Here is a 13,141-nt window from a genome sequence, read left to right on the forward strand (position 1 = left end):
CCGGAGACCCGCGGGCGGCCGCGTCCTTGCTGGCCCCTATGGACCTGGGGGAGGAACCGCTGGAAAAGACGGCGCGCGCCCGCACCGCCAAGGACCCCAACACCTATAAAGTGCTCTCGCTGGTAGGTCGGCGACCCGGCCTGGCGCCCAGGAGGGCGGGAGGTGGGGCGCGCAGAGCTCCTTCTCTCGCAGCGCGGTCAGCACCCGGCCCCGGAGAGAGGCAGCCTCTGGGGCGCTTCGCTTCGCCTGCACACCCACCTTTGCAGCTGTGCCAAGTCTCAGCACCGCTTTCCCTTCTTTTGGCGCCAGCGATATGTTTCACTCCGGATGCTCGGGAGGGCCTCAGTATGAATCCAGAGTGTTAAAACCGGTCCTCTTTAGAGATATCACTTTCTTCCCAAGAAGAGCCCAGGGTTTTTCGAGGAGGAAAAATGAGCAACCTGAAAGTTGTCGGTCTTAGGAAGGTGCAGCAATGTTAAACCTCTTTTGGTGGCTCTGGCTCGGGATGCAGTACTGTAGTGATGATTTAGAGTAACTGATTCCAGTTGAAAAGATTCAACAGACCTCTTTTCTGAGTTTTATCAGGAACTTTAGAAAACACTTTTCGTTCAGCTGTTTAGGTATTTCTTGCAGCTGCTCAGAAATTCCATCAATGTTAACATTAAGTGACTGTGATTCTTTGCCCACTCTAACCTCAGGCTACGCAATCTGGGTTGCTAATGTATAACTACCTATGGTCCCTTCGCTATTTTGTCATGACAGTTGCAGGATCCACAGTTAATTTTCTTGAAGTGTGTGGTTGTTTTTCATTCTAAATCTTTGGTGGCCAGAGCTAATCTTGGGTCAGAAGGCCTGGGTTTCATGGCCATTGTTAGTTCCTGGGGCCTTCCGTAATTCTTCCCTACCTCACTTTTTTTTTTTTTCTGTGTTAAAATGAGGTCGTGGAATCTCTTGGACATTGCATAGATTTTTGTGAGGATCAAATGGAGCAATGTGTGTGATAAATAAGATCAAAACCAAAAGAAGATATAATCGTTTTTCTTTTATTAAGTGGAAACCACAGTTCTGTGTATAGAGTACTAAAATGTATTGTCACACATGATGATTGAACATAATTTGTTGTAAGACGTCTTTTCTGGTGTTTGAAGTCTCCTTTTTGTAGTCATTTCCAATGATATTTTAGGTATCATGGTGACATTACAGTACTTTGAGCCCAAATTCCTAGACTTAAGAGATGTTGTCATATCCTTAGTACTTAAAAATAAGCCTAAGGTTCAAAGAATAAGTGTCCCAAACCACATGATGTTTGCATCTCAAGATATATTTTTGTATCAGATGTCATTGTTATAACATATGGTATTGAAGAGAACTTGTTTCATTTGAGTCTAGTGGATTTTTTTTTGTTTTTATTTTTAATGAAGACCTTTAGCTTTTACAACATGATCATTTAAATTATTTAGTATTACTACCTTCAGGTGGTTTTAGCATACTATGAGGCAGTCAATAATTATCCATTGAATTTTATGCAAGTCAAATGTAAAACCATTTCTACATGTCTGTAAGTCTTGAAAGTTTTCCCAATTGCTTAATCTTTATATCTTCCCTGCTCATTTACCTACTCTCTACCCATTGAGAATCCACAATGGGTATCCACAAAGGTCCACCTTTGGAACAAAGGTTTTAGTCTTTGACACCTGCACTCAGCTGGTCAAACAGCATCCCATATGTTTTTATGATGAACCTTTGCATGGTTGAGATGGAAGTGTCCTGGTACTTATTTCCTCAAATAGGACTACTAGGAATATTTTTTGTATCCCACTAGGTGGGGCCTTTTTCTGTAACCTATATTTAATTCTTACTCCAGATCTTTTGCTGGAATCCCGAGAGACATTAAAATATAAGTAATCACCAAGCTCATTGTCTTATTCTTGAAACTTTTTAAAGCTGAATGTGAAGCGTCTTCTACATTCTTCTTTCCCTACCTAACTTCAGTACCCTCCTACCTCCAAATCTTTCCTCCAAAGGAATTTGACAGCTATTATCAAAGAGCACTGTGACACATCTTCTAGAGAAAAACTACAGTTAGAGAATTTCTCTTTTTCTCTCTTTCTTTTTTCAGATTAAGCATTAGCACACTTTTCATAAAGCTGAAGAAATAGGTTGGACTGATGCATCCTGGAGTTGGGATTAAGAGTACCCACTCTACCGCTACTCTGCTTTAATCCAGCAGAATAAGCATGAGAGTTGCTTTGCAAATAGATAATCAATCAATGGTAATGACTTTTGCACTTTTCTGAAATTTTCTCAGTAAACTGAAAGGATGAGGGTATGTAAGAATATATAAAGAAGGGAATATCTGGTCCTACTCTTGCTTCTCCCTATGTGGTGTTTGATCCTAGGAAAAGACAAGCAAGCTCTATTCTAGAGGCTTTTGGCCCTGGGTCCTGGAAATGCTTCTGCCTAGGCACTGAGCCAGATTGAGGAAAGCAGAAAGAGGAAAAAACAAGTATTAGTTTCTATATGCCTCAGTAGATATGTGTGTCAGTCAGCTTTCTGCCACTGTAATGAAATACTGAGGTAATTAAGATACACAGAAAAAAAAAGTTTATTCAGTTTACAGTTCTGGAGGTTCCAGTCCAAGATCAAGATGCCATTGCTGTGGGTCTCTGGTGAGGGAACTGATGGTGTTGGCATGAAGCACATGATAGAGCAAACCACTTTCATCATGAGCCAGGAAGCAGAGAAAGAATGAGACCTGAGTTTCACAATCCCTGCAGAAGGCACCCCCACCCCCATGATCTAACACCTTCGATAAGGCCCTGCCTCCCAATAGGGCCACCCTGGGGACCAAGACTTTAAGCTCATGGGCCTTTGGGGGACTTGCAACATCCAAACTATAGCAATATTTTAAATACTAGATGTTTTTCCTTGGTTCCAAATCAAGTTTTGAAGTATAGACTTCTATTCAGGTTGGATTTGGAGTTTCATTTGAAATATCCTTGTTCCCTGCATGATTTTAAAGGGACAGGAAACTTTAACTGCATTGCAATGTATTTTTTTCCAGTTAGTTCTTCTGAAGCATTGTTTTGTTATGTTGTGATCTTCTGCTGTACTTATGCAAACATATGTCCATGTGTGTGTCAAAGACTTCATGTATAGGTAGTGATCAATGAAGACTACTTTCACCTTTCCTTTGAAGAGTTTCTTTTAAGAGGTGGAGTTGGCCTTGGTTATCTGAGATTCGGGTGTGAAGGTTAATAATTCCCTCAGCTTCCTTCCCTTTGCCTTGTGATCTGTTATCACTAGAATACAATGTTAATAATACTCACGATAACTCTCTGCTCTTAATTAGATTCAGAATTGACATTGCCCTTTGGTTAATGAAATTTAATATCTGTCAACTACAGTTAAGCATTTTATTTTAAAATGGCCAGAGCACCTTGGAGGTCAGAGCTGTCTGCTCTTTGCCCTTTATGGTATTTATTTCACGTGTTCTAATAAAATGCACCAAGGATTTCTAGGAACTCAGCTAGACTGTTGTTTTTACTTCTGGTTCTAAAATACTACCTGTGTCATTTGCTGCTAAGACAAATATCTGGAGAAATGCAACTTAAAGGGGAAAGATTTTTGGGGTTCAGTTTCAGAAGTTTCAGTCCAGGGTTGACTGGCTCCATTGCTTTGAGCCCTTGATAAGGCAGAACATCATGGTGGAAGTGCATGGTGGAGAAAAGCTATTATCTTATGGCAGCCAGGAAAAAGAGAGAGAGAGGGAGAAAGAGAGACAGATAGACAGGCAGACAGGCAGACAAAAGAAGGGGCCAGGGACAAGCTATAGACCTCAAGTGCATGCCCCTATGACCTGCTTCTTCTAACCATGTCCCACTTGTCTATGGTTTTTGCTACTTCCCACTAGTCTATTCAAATTAATTTACCAAATGGATTAATCCACTGATAAAAGATAAGATCTGGATCAGAGCCCTCATTATCCAATCATTTTCTGAAAGCCCCACCTCTGAACATTACTTCACTGGGGACCAAGCCTTTAACATATGAGCTTTTGGAAGACATTTCAAATTCAAACCATAATAATACCTAATGTGGTTCAGTGTCAGTGTTTGGTTGGTTGAATAATCGCTACATTTTTAATTAGAGGGAGTCACACTTCAACTTGTAAAAGGGCAAGATGGGAAGACCAAATATATAACATGGCCTCAAAGGTTCCACAAATTCAGAAATCCAAATATACATGATCTGGGTATAGTTTCTCAGGTAAGATCAGAGTGGGAATAACAATTTATTTGGGCAGAGGGAAATGAAACAAGTAATGAATGAACAAGAGTTCCTGACTGAGGCCACATGTCTAAGAAGATACCAGACAGGGCCTCAGTGATCATTTAGATTCAGAATTAGAAATCTAGCTGCTGGAAATTTTTTTCAAGTAGAAATAACCCAAATGAGGATGCACTAGGATATTCAAGTAAGGACATTGTATAGGTAAATTAAATCTCCCTTACCTATGCCAAGGCCTCTTTTGTTTTGGTGACTTTGCTGCCATATCCACATTCAGTCTTTATAACTCTTATGGGCCACTGTTGCCTCCAGCATTGCTGTCTATTACTTCTTTTCTTCTGCATTGAGTCATGCTCTGTGATTTCTCTCACACCCATTTGTATCTCAGCTCTTTCCGCTCCATGTAGTCTCTTTCTACGGCATGCACAGCCTTGCTTTGAATACCTGTCTCATTTCCCTTCTGTGCTGCTTGTCAGTTAATTCTCAGTTTTGCCATCTCCTATCCCCATCATATACTAATCAGGCCTTTGAAGAGAATCCCTGATGGCCATGGGAGAGACATGCATTATGCATTCAGTATAAGAACAACTGAGGCTATTTATCTTTGTAGAATATTTGCAGAAATTTTTATCAGCTTCTCATGTTTCTCCTTCTAACTCTTTTCTCTTAGTTTTCAGTAGCTAAGGTAAATATAATAGTTTTATGTTCAATTTTGTTTTGTAATACCATTGTAATTTTTAATATTAATGAATGTATTGCAACTGTAATGGGCATGTATTATGTATTATGAGCTCTTTGGACAAGGCAGAGAACTTAATCATGATTCACAACTTTTTTGTTGTTGTTAGAGGGAGAGGTATTTCAAGTTCCAGACAACTTGGAAACAAATGAGCTTTTGGAACTTAACTTATAATTAGTGTTATGGTTTGGAAGTGAGTGTCCCTGAAAAGCTCACATGTGAGACAGGGCAAGAAGGTTCAGAGAAGAAATGATTGGGTTACAAGAGCCTTAACCCAATCAGTGAATGAATCATCTGATGGACTTTAGTGGTAACTGAAAGGGGAGGTGGGGCATTGGGGGTGTGGCTTTGGTATAAATCATATGTATACCTGTGGAGTAGAGTGTCTCTCTCTGCTTTCTGATCACCATGTGAGCTGTTTCCCTCTGCCACACTCTTCCTCTATGTTGTTCAGCCTCACTTCAAGCCCCAAGGAATGGAGTCAGCTCCCTATGGTCTGAGACCTCAAAAACTGTGAGCCCCCAAATAAACTTTTCCTCCACTGAAGTTGTTTTTGTTGGATTCTTAATCACAGCAGTGAAAAGGCTGACTAAAACAATTAGTGATCTGCCTTTGGTTAAAATAAACTTGCCTCTATCAACCATGAAATATACCCCAAATAACAAAAAATACACAAGAAACCTTTTTAGTAAATGAACTCATGGCACAACATGGATTACTCTTCTCAGCATAAATCTTGTGCAACAAGAACAGATATGCAGAATGCTGACCTAACATGAAAATCCTTTGGCATTAAATAAAAATTGGATTATGTGTTAACCAAGGATGGAAAGTGCAGTAATACATTTAAGAAGGTCTTTTAAAAGAGTAGCCAGAATTTCAGCTAAATATTAACCGGGGCACACTACTTCCTGAATATTTTAGTTACCTGAGGCTTCATTACAACAGTTAAGATATTGTCTATAATATATGTCAGTATTTTCTCTTTTACTTTTAGTTTTTAGAAGAAGAGCTGTTGGAGATATAAGTGGTTAAAAGTTTAGATGATGATAATTTGCAAATTTTAACAGGCGTTTTCCCATATATTTTTAATTGATCTACAACACATCAACAGCTCTGAAATAGGAAAGTATGGTGACATTCAGTTCTATTTTTGCAGATCAGGAAACAGGTTTAGAGGAGTTCAATCAGGTTTCTCCCACAGTGTTCATAGAAACCACCTGGGGAATGCCTTAAAGACATGAATTCCGGGATTCTAATACCAGAGATAAGGATTTGGAATGGATTCAAGGAGCCTGCATTGTTTTTCAACATTTTTTTCAGATGTAGGTGGTTTATTTACTTCACTTTTAGAAACATATCAAATGCTGAGGCAAAGCCTTACCATTAAGTAATAGACCATGATAAGTGAAAGGCCTTTTTTTTTCTTCTTCTTGTTCTTTTTTTTTTTTTTATTTTTTATTGAAAGGTCTTTTAAATGACAGATTTTTACTGTGGCCCAATGGCTGATGTCATCCATTCGTTTGCCTTGTCCATGATGATTGTTACATCTTGATGCACCAGGCTTTGTCTGTCATTGGGTGTCATCTCCCCACACTTCAATATAAGCGATATCTGATTAGAACCTCTGTGATTTCTAGTGTGATGACACAGATTGTTATATAATGAGATATATTTCTTTTGGTAATTCAGCAACTAAATTTCCCTGAAAAAATTCAGTGACAAAATTAGTGTGCTTTTCACTAGCATAAAATTAGGCAATAATAAGGTTTTCATGGTCTTCCAATATTGCAAATTTTTGGTAAATTTCTTTCTTAATTTGAATTTCCTTCTTGATACATTTTTAAATGTACTGGAATAGGAAAATAGAGAGTCATCAAAGAAAACTGTTTTTGCAAGGGTGAATTTTCACAAGCATATCTCATTGATAATTTTCTCACCATATCTTATGACTTCACATAGATCTATCTGGCAAACATTCCATTCAGATGTGATTAGGGATCTTTAAAGATCTTTCTATTGTGCTTTTTAGGAGAATATTCATGAGAAAAATAGCTTGTTCCTAAAACTGGGTTCTTTCCCTTCTAAGGCTCCTTGGCACTAGCATGCTTTTAGGGTCTTAATGGGTCATCTGAGGCCTAAGATCTCTTTTGGAAAGAGAAAAGAGAAACTCCAGAAGTTTTATGGTGCTTTTATGTAGCAAAATAAATAACAACTATTGTGAGTTTTTTTTCCCTAAATGGAGTTTGGAAGACTCATATGGCATATTTGCCACATATATTGCTGTTTTCTGGAGGCCAAACCATCTTGTGTTGAGGTTAAAAGCCAAGCTGGATGCTTTTTTCCCAGGAACACCCTTGTTATTTAGAAAGCATTACTGACAAACTGTTGTTACTGCTAGTTGGGTATTTGGCAGTCATTTTATTCAAAATGAATGTTATTAAGTTTGTCAATTCAAGGAAAACAAATGAAGGAGATATCTATTGCCTACAATAAAATTGAGCTTTTGGGCAAAATTAGAAATTTGAATAACTTTCATATTTGATTCATATGTGATTCAGACATATATTTCCTGAATATCAACTTTACAGCTTCCCAATCCTTAAAGATCTTTTGACGTTATGGATGAAGATAATAAGGGATGATATTTTTCATGTTGTTCAATGATGTATGTCAACATTTCAAAAAACAGCAGAACTTAGTAAACCAATATTTTTCAAAGAACCAGTGGATGATGTTCCAAAATTATGCATTGATACAAGTTCCAAAGTACAAGGTAGACTAATGGATTTTCATGTAACAATATGAAAAGTTGTCAGTATCTATCCAAGTTTCATGTTATGATTTAAAGAATTGCCACTTGTAGAATTTTGGTGTGGTTTTAAAGAAAAGTGTCCCTAGTCCTCTGAAAAGCTTCTTAAGGTTGTTAGCTATTTGTAGGAACATAGATCCTGAGACCAAAAGTTTTGAGAATATATCTGCTTTAAGGGAAAGTATATATTTAATAATATTTTAAGAACTAAAAGAGGGAAATGGGAGATTAGGACATATAAAAATGATCAAAAAGGTATAACATTTGTATCTTTATGTAAATTCCTTTATAGATTTCAAAATCCTTCTGCTTCTGCTGCCTTATTGAGTCCAATTATCCTCTTGTTAGAGATAATTTTGGGGTTTCTGATCACATTAGTAAGAATTCTGTTAATCTTATCTCTGTAGTTTATTGGTAAATAACTTTGGAGTTGGAATTGTGATAAAATCCTGATACTCTCTTATTAGCTGTTTGAATGCAGACATATATTTCCTGAATATCAACTTCCACAACAGTAAAATAAAACCACATCAGAGTGTTGTTAGGAGAATTGAATTATATGTACAAAGTGGCACATAGTGTGCCCCTCATGGTAGTTTTTCTTGTCATTGATAAGCTTCAGAGTGACCGTGAATTTTAAATTTTTCTTTACTCAGAAGGCCCTTGACAGCTTTGCTACCTGGTGTGTGCTCTCCTAATCCATCTGCATCATTTTCCTGCAACTTGTAAGAAATGAAGAATTTTGGGCCCCATCCCAGACCTCCTGAACCAGAATCTGCATTTCCCAGGGATTTGTCTGCACATTAAAGTTTGGGGTGTCACAGCTCTCCAAAGTTATGAGACCTAATTATTGGAATTTCTGTAGCTATGAGTTATAATCAATGCTTGCTCTGCCTTTGACTTCATACAAGATGCTGTGATTAAAAACACAAAGCAAGACAGAAAAATTCAGTTCCTCCCTCCATGACCTCAACTATGATGGCATTGGGTTGAAGTGGCACTACTGCTGGTTGCATTTGGTCCCTCTCCTTCCTTGGACCCCAGTGGTACATTGATATAAGTAGCCCCATTGCTTCTGTGTGTCCAGAACACTGCACACCATCTCCTACTTCCCTTTGCACATGCAGTTTCCGTCTTTCAGGAACCTACCCATGCTCTCATTTGTTGCTTGTTCTTTAATTGCTTTTTCCTTACTCTGTACTGGCTTGTCCTTTAATTGCTCTTTATTGCTCTCAGCTGGGCCAATTTTCTGTCTTTGCAATCATATGATAATAGGTGTTTTTCCAGCTTAGCCATCCATCTACCAGGATCTCATGTAGATTTCTCTTTACAACATACCATCAATAGAACTCTTCACTTCAAAGTTTCCATTGCAGTACCTTATTGACAATCCACAAAACCAAAACAAAGGAATCTTGTACTGGGGCTTTTCAGGTGATGTCGAATCAGGCTAAATGTCCTTGGCACAAGTTTATTCCATAATACTTCATCATCCAATACACTGGCTTCCTATAAATCACCACCTAACATCATCTAGATCAGAGTCTCTGGAGACTAGGAAACAGGTGAATGGAATGTGAATGTGCTCAGGTGGGAAGGGTATGGGCTAGGAGCATTAAGAACAGATCATATTGGTCCTGTCTATTTTTGGATTACCCAGGGAAATAAATACAAAACAACTCTACTTATATATGGTTCATTTATATACCACATCCAATCAGCTTAAAGGAAGTTAATGTGCAGAATGTCAACACTTGGAAACTTCTTTGCCATCTCTTGGAAACTTTGAAAAAGGGAATGATGTTTTTTCAGGAATGATTCAAGCAAAGGTCTTGGGAGACAGGTATCTTGTAGAGGGTAAACTTGGAGTAATAAGAATTGTTTGCTATATGACCTTTGAACAGTTTCTTTACTTAGCTGATTTTCAGTTTTCTTAATCATAATATAAAAGGTTAGGTGGGCTTCTTCTAGATCTAAAATCTTTGTCTAGAGAGTTAGAGTATTTTCTCCTGTTGTAAAAATGCTTCATATCACAGAAAATGCAAAAAGGTGTAAAGGAGAAAATAAACATTGCTTTCATTCTATGTGCAAGCTATTAATATTTTATTCCTCCCCCAAGGATTCTATGTGTGATGAGGACCACAGACAAGTCAAGATGGCGCCTGGCACTTTGCCAAGAGGAGTGGTTTGAGAAGTAATGCCAGCGAGCCACTAAGATGATAGAGATTCCTTAATGACTGACTGCTGTGTCTAGATTAAGTCAATTAAGTTAAGTTGTGTGTAATCATTAAGATGATAAGGATTCCTTAATGAACAATTGATGTATCTGGATGTTAATTGAAACAAGCTGTGTATAATCAGTTAAGTATATATACCTCTGCTATCCTGCAATAAAGTGGCTCCCGCTGTATCAACCTTCACAAGTTCCTTGTCACTTTTGAAGATACCATCAAGAAAGATATGACTCATTAAATAAAAAGAGCATTAAATGATTTTAGAAAAGAACTTTTAAAGTTCATANATTTTATAGTTTATGTTGATATTTTAACATTGCTAGACAGGTTTTTTTTTTTTTGGGTGGCACTGGGGATTGAACTAGGGCCTCATGTGAATGCTGTGCCATGGAGCTACATCTCCAACCCTTTATAAAATTTTATTTTAATGCAGGATCTTACTAAGTCACAGGCTGGCCTCCAACTTAACTATCCTCCTGCCTCAGCCTCCTGGGTGGCTGGGTTTGCAGATATATACCACTGCACCCAGATGTTAGTTGACTTTTTAATGTATCTTTGATAAGTAGGATTTTGGGACTTTTATTTTACTATCCTTAGCTCAGTGGCAATCTTTGTAACTGTCCCTGCTTGTATTTTACATGCAATTAGTCCTCAAAATTTTATTTTATTTTTTTCTTTTTTTTTCTGTTTTAATCATTTTTTTTTAGCTCTACTTCCATTTACCATGACTCCTTCTATGGTTATATTATTAATTATCCTAAAATAGTGACTGCTTTTCAGTATATTTCTTTTCAGAATTTTCCAGAGACTTCCACATCACATGTGGTAAAATTTGTATTCCTCAGCCCAGCATTTAAATTTTTTTAAAAAAAATTTATTTAGAGACAGCCTCTCTACATTGTTTTAAATTTAAATTTTTAAATTTTAAGTTTTATTTAGAGACAGGGTCTCACTGAGTTGCTTAGGGGTTCACTAAGCTGCTGAGGCTGGCTTTGAACTAGCAATCCTCCTGCCTCAGCCTCAGGAGCTGATGGGATTAAAGGTGTGCACCTTTCTAACCCAGCCTCATTTTTAGCATTATTTCTCATTGTTTGAGTAATAGTGGATCTTGTTTCTCAAGGGCTTATTAACAACAGTTATCTGTTTGTAGTAGCACTTCTGGATGACTAGCGCATACACACGCAGCCAGTTATTTAATATTTGTCAATCATTTAGAGTAGACCCTTGTCTCTAGTAAGTGCTGGTAAGTTTAGGGAGGAAAATACACACCTTCGCCTTTGTTGAGTTTACCATTTGTCAGGTCCTGTGCTAGATACTTTATCTCCTCTAATTGGCACAGTTCTGTGAATGAAGAGGAGCAAACCTGTTGGCTGATGAGGGTGTCTGGTCTGGCTCCTGCACCTCAGTGGGACACAGTGTCCTGCACGTTGGGTGAGACATGTTTTATACCCACAGCTTGGATTGAAGAGTTTGAAGGACTCAGGTATTTTTTGGTCTTAAAGTTCCTTATCAATTTAGAGTCAAAATCAAGCTCAAGATACATGTCTCTCTCTCAAATCTTCCAGCTTTGCTGATCTATACCTTCCATTACAGTCAGCTCAGAGTAGGACTGTTCTTCACACACACCTTATACAGGTTATTTCTATTCTCTATCCCAGGTATGATTTTTTTCACTTCTGTTTTCTCACCCAGCACCAGGCACCCCCAAGTTCCACTTCAGTGTATTCTTTTACATGAAACATTCTTTAGCTGCTCTTCCGTCCATCTCCCTTGACCCTGAACTGCTCAGTTGCTGCATAATCCTGTAGAAGTTATAGCCCTTATTTAAGCATAAGAAGTCATAGCCCCTTGTTTAAGAGGCAGACTATGGAGCCAGACTTCTGGGGTATAAATTCTGTCTCTGCCAATAACTGCTGTGTATCCTTTAATTTGGGGCAAGTCCTTAAACTTTCCCGTGTCTTAGTTTTCTCCCCTGTACAAAGGAGATAATAATAGTAACTACCTCCACATCTGATAGAGTCCATGCTAGATTATAAATTGTAATTTATTGGACACATATTTAGAATTCCTATTGTGTGAGTGGTCTGGTGCAAGAGGCTAGGCCACATGGTCAGTAACAGTCCACCCATAGGGGACCAGATACTTAGCAAATAATTACATAAAATATCTCAAGTTGCAACCATGGTAAATCCCACCCAGGAGCCATATATTGAGCTGTGAGAGAACAGTGATGGGAAACTGGCCAATCAGGGGGGTCAGAGGAGGGGGCCTCTAGGAAGTGCCTATCTTGCAGAAAAGGATTGGGAGGGGTGGTAGTAACAGGGGCAAAGAGGAGGGAACATGATTTATCCTAGAACTTGGAGAAGGCCACCATGGTTGGCATGCAGAGCTTGTGGTGTACTATGGGACAGTAGGCTGGAACTGTCATTAGGGGGCAGGCAGGGCTTTGCAGACCATCTGAGGGATTTTTTTTTTTTTTTTTTTTTTTTAAGAGCAATTGGCAATCACTGAAGTCCTTTTTCTGTTTGCCTGTTTTGTTTGGTTTGATTTTTGTTCTTAGCAACAAGATATAATTTACATTTTAGAAAGGTCATTTTAGTTTTAATGGTAGGAACAAATTAAAGGGAGTACAGAGGGTAGATGTAGAAAGACCGACACTTTTTTTTTTTTTTTAAATTCAACTACTTTATAACTCTCTTTCCTTCCACTAGGCACATATTGTAGCTACTTATATTACAATTTAAGTAAGTAATCTTAAATAAAATAAAAAAAATTCATTTCCTCAGTCATAGGAGCCATACTCCAAGTGCTCATCTGTGACATGTGGCTAGTTTCTACCATATGGGTGACCATGGATATGTGGGACATTTTTATCATCTTAAAAACTTCTGTTGGATATCAGGTAAAGAATGAGGTATCATGGTTTTTGTTTTTAAACTTTTATAATTCTTCAGCTCATAGTGGTAACAAAGTAATAGCACTTGCTCAAGAAACATTTACTAAAAGAACAAAATTAAAGGATTAAGTGTGAATGTCCTTAGCATCATAATTTCAAGATTCCTTATC

General features: G+C 38.0%; 1 protein-coding gene across 1 annotated transcript in view; it reads left to right on the forward strand.

The window, feature by feature from the left end:
• The first annotated feature begins 6 nt into the window (after positions 1-6).
• Enpp1 (ectonucleotide pyrophosphatase/phosphodiesterase 1) overlaps positions 7-13,141 on the forward strand; it is a 63,539-nt gene continuing 50,404 nt past the window's right edge. Inside the window, exon 1 of the mRNA XM_048798426.1 lies at positions 7-122. Within this exon, the coding sequence (XP_048654383.1) occupies positions 39-122 (84 nt within the window). The 5' untranslated portion in view covers positions 7-38. The remainder of the gene's footprint in view (positions 123-13,141) is intronic.

The sequence above is a fragment of the Marmota marmota genome, unplaced genomic scaffold, assembly GCF_001458135.2.
Source record: "Marmota marmota marmota unplaced genomic scaffold, marMar, whole genome shotgun sequence".
Classification (NCBI taxonomy): domain Eukaryota; kingdom Metazoa; phylum Chordata; class Mammalia; order Rodentia; family Sciuridae; genus Marmota; species Marmota marmota.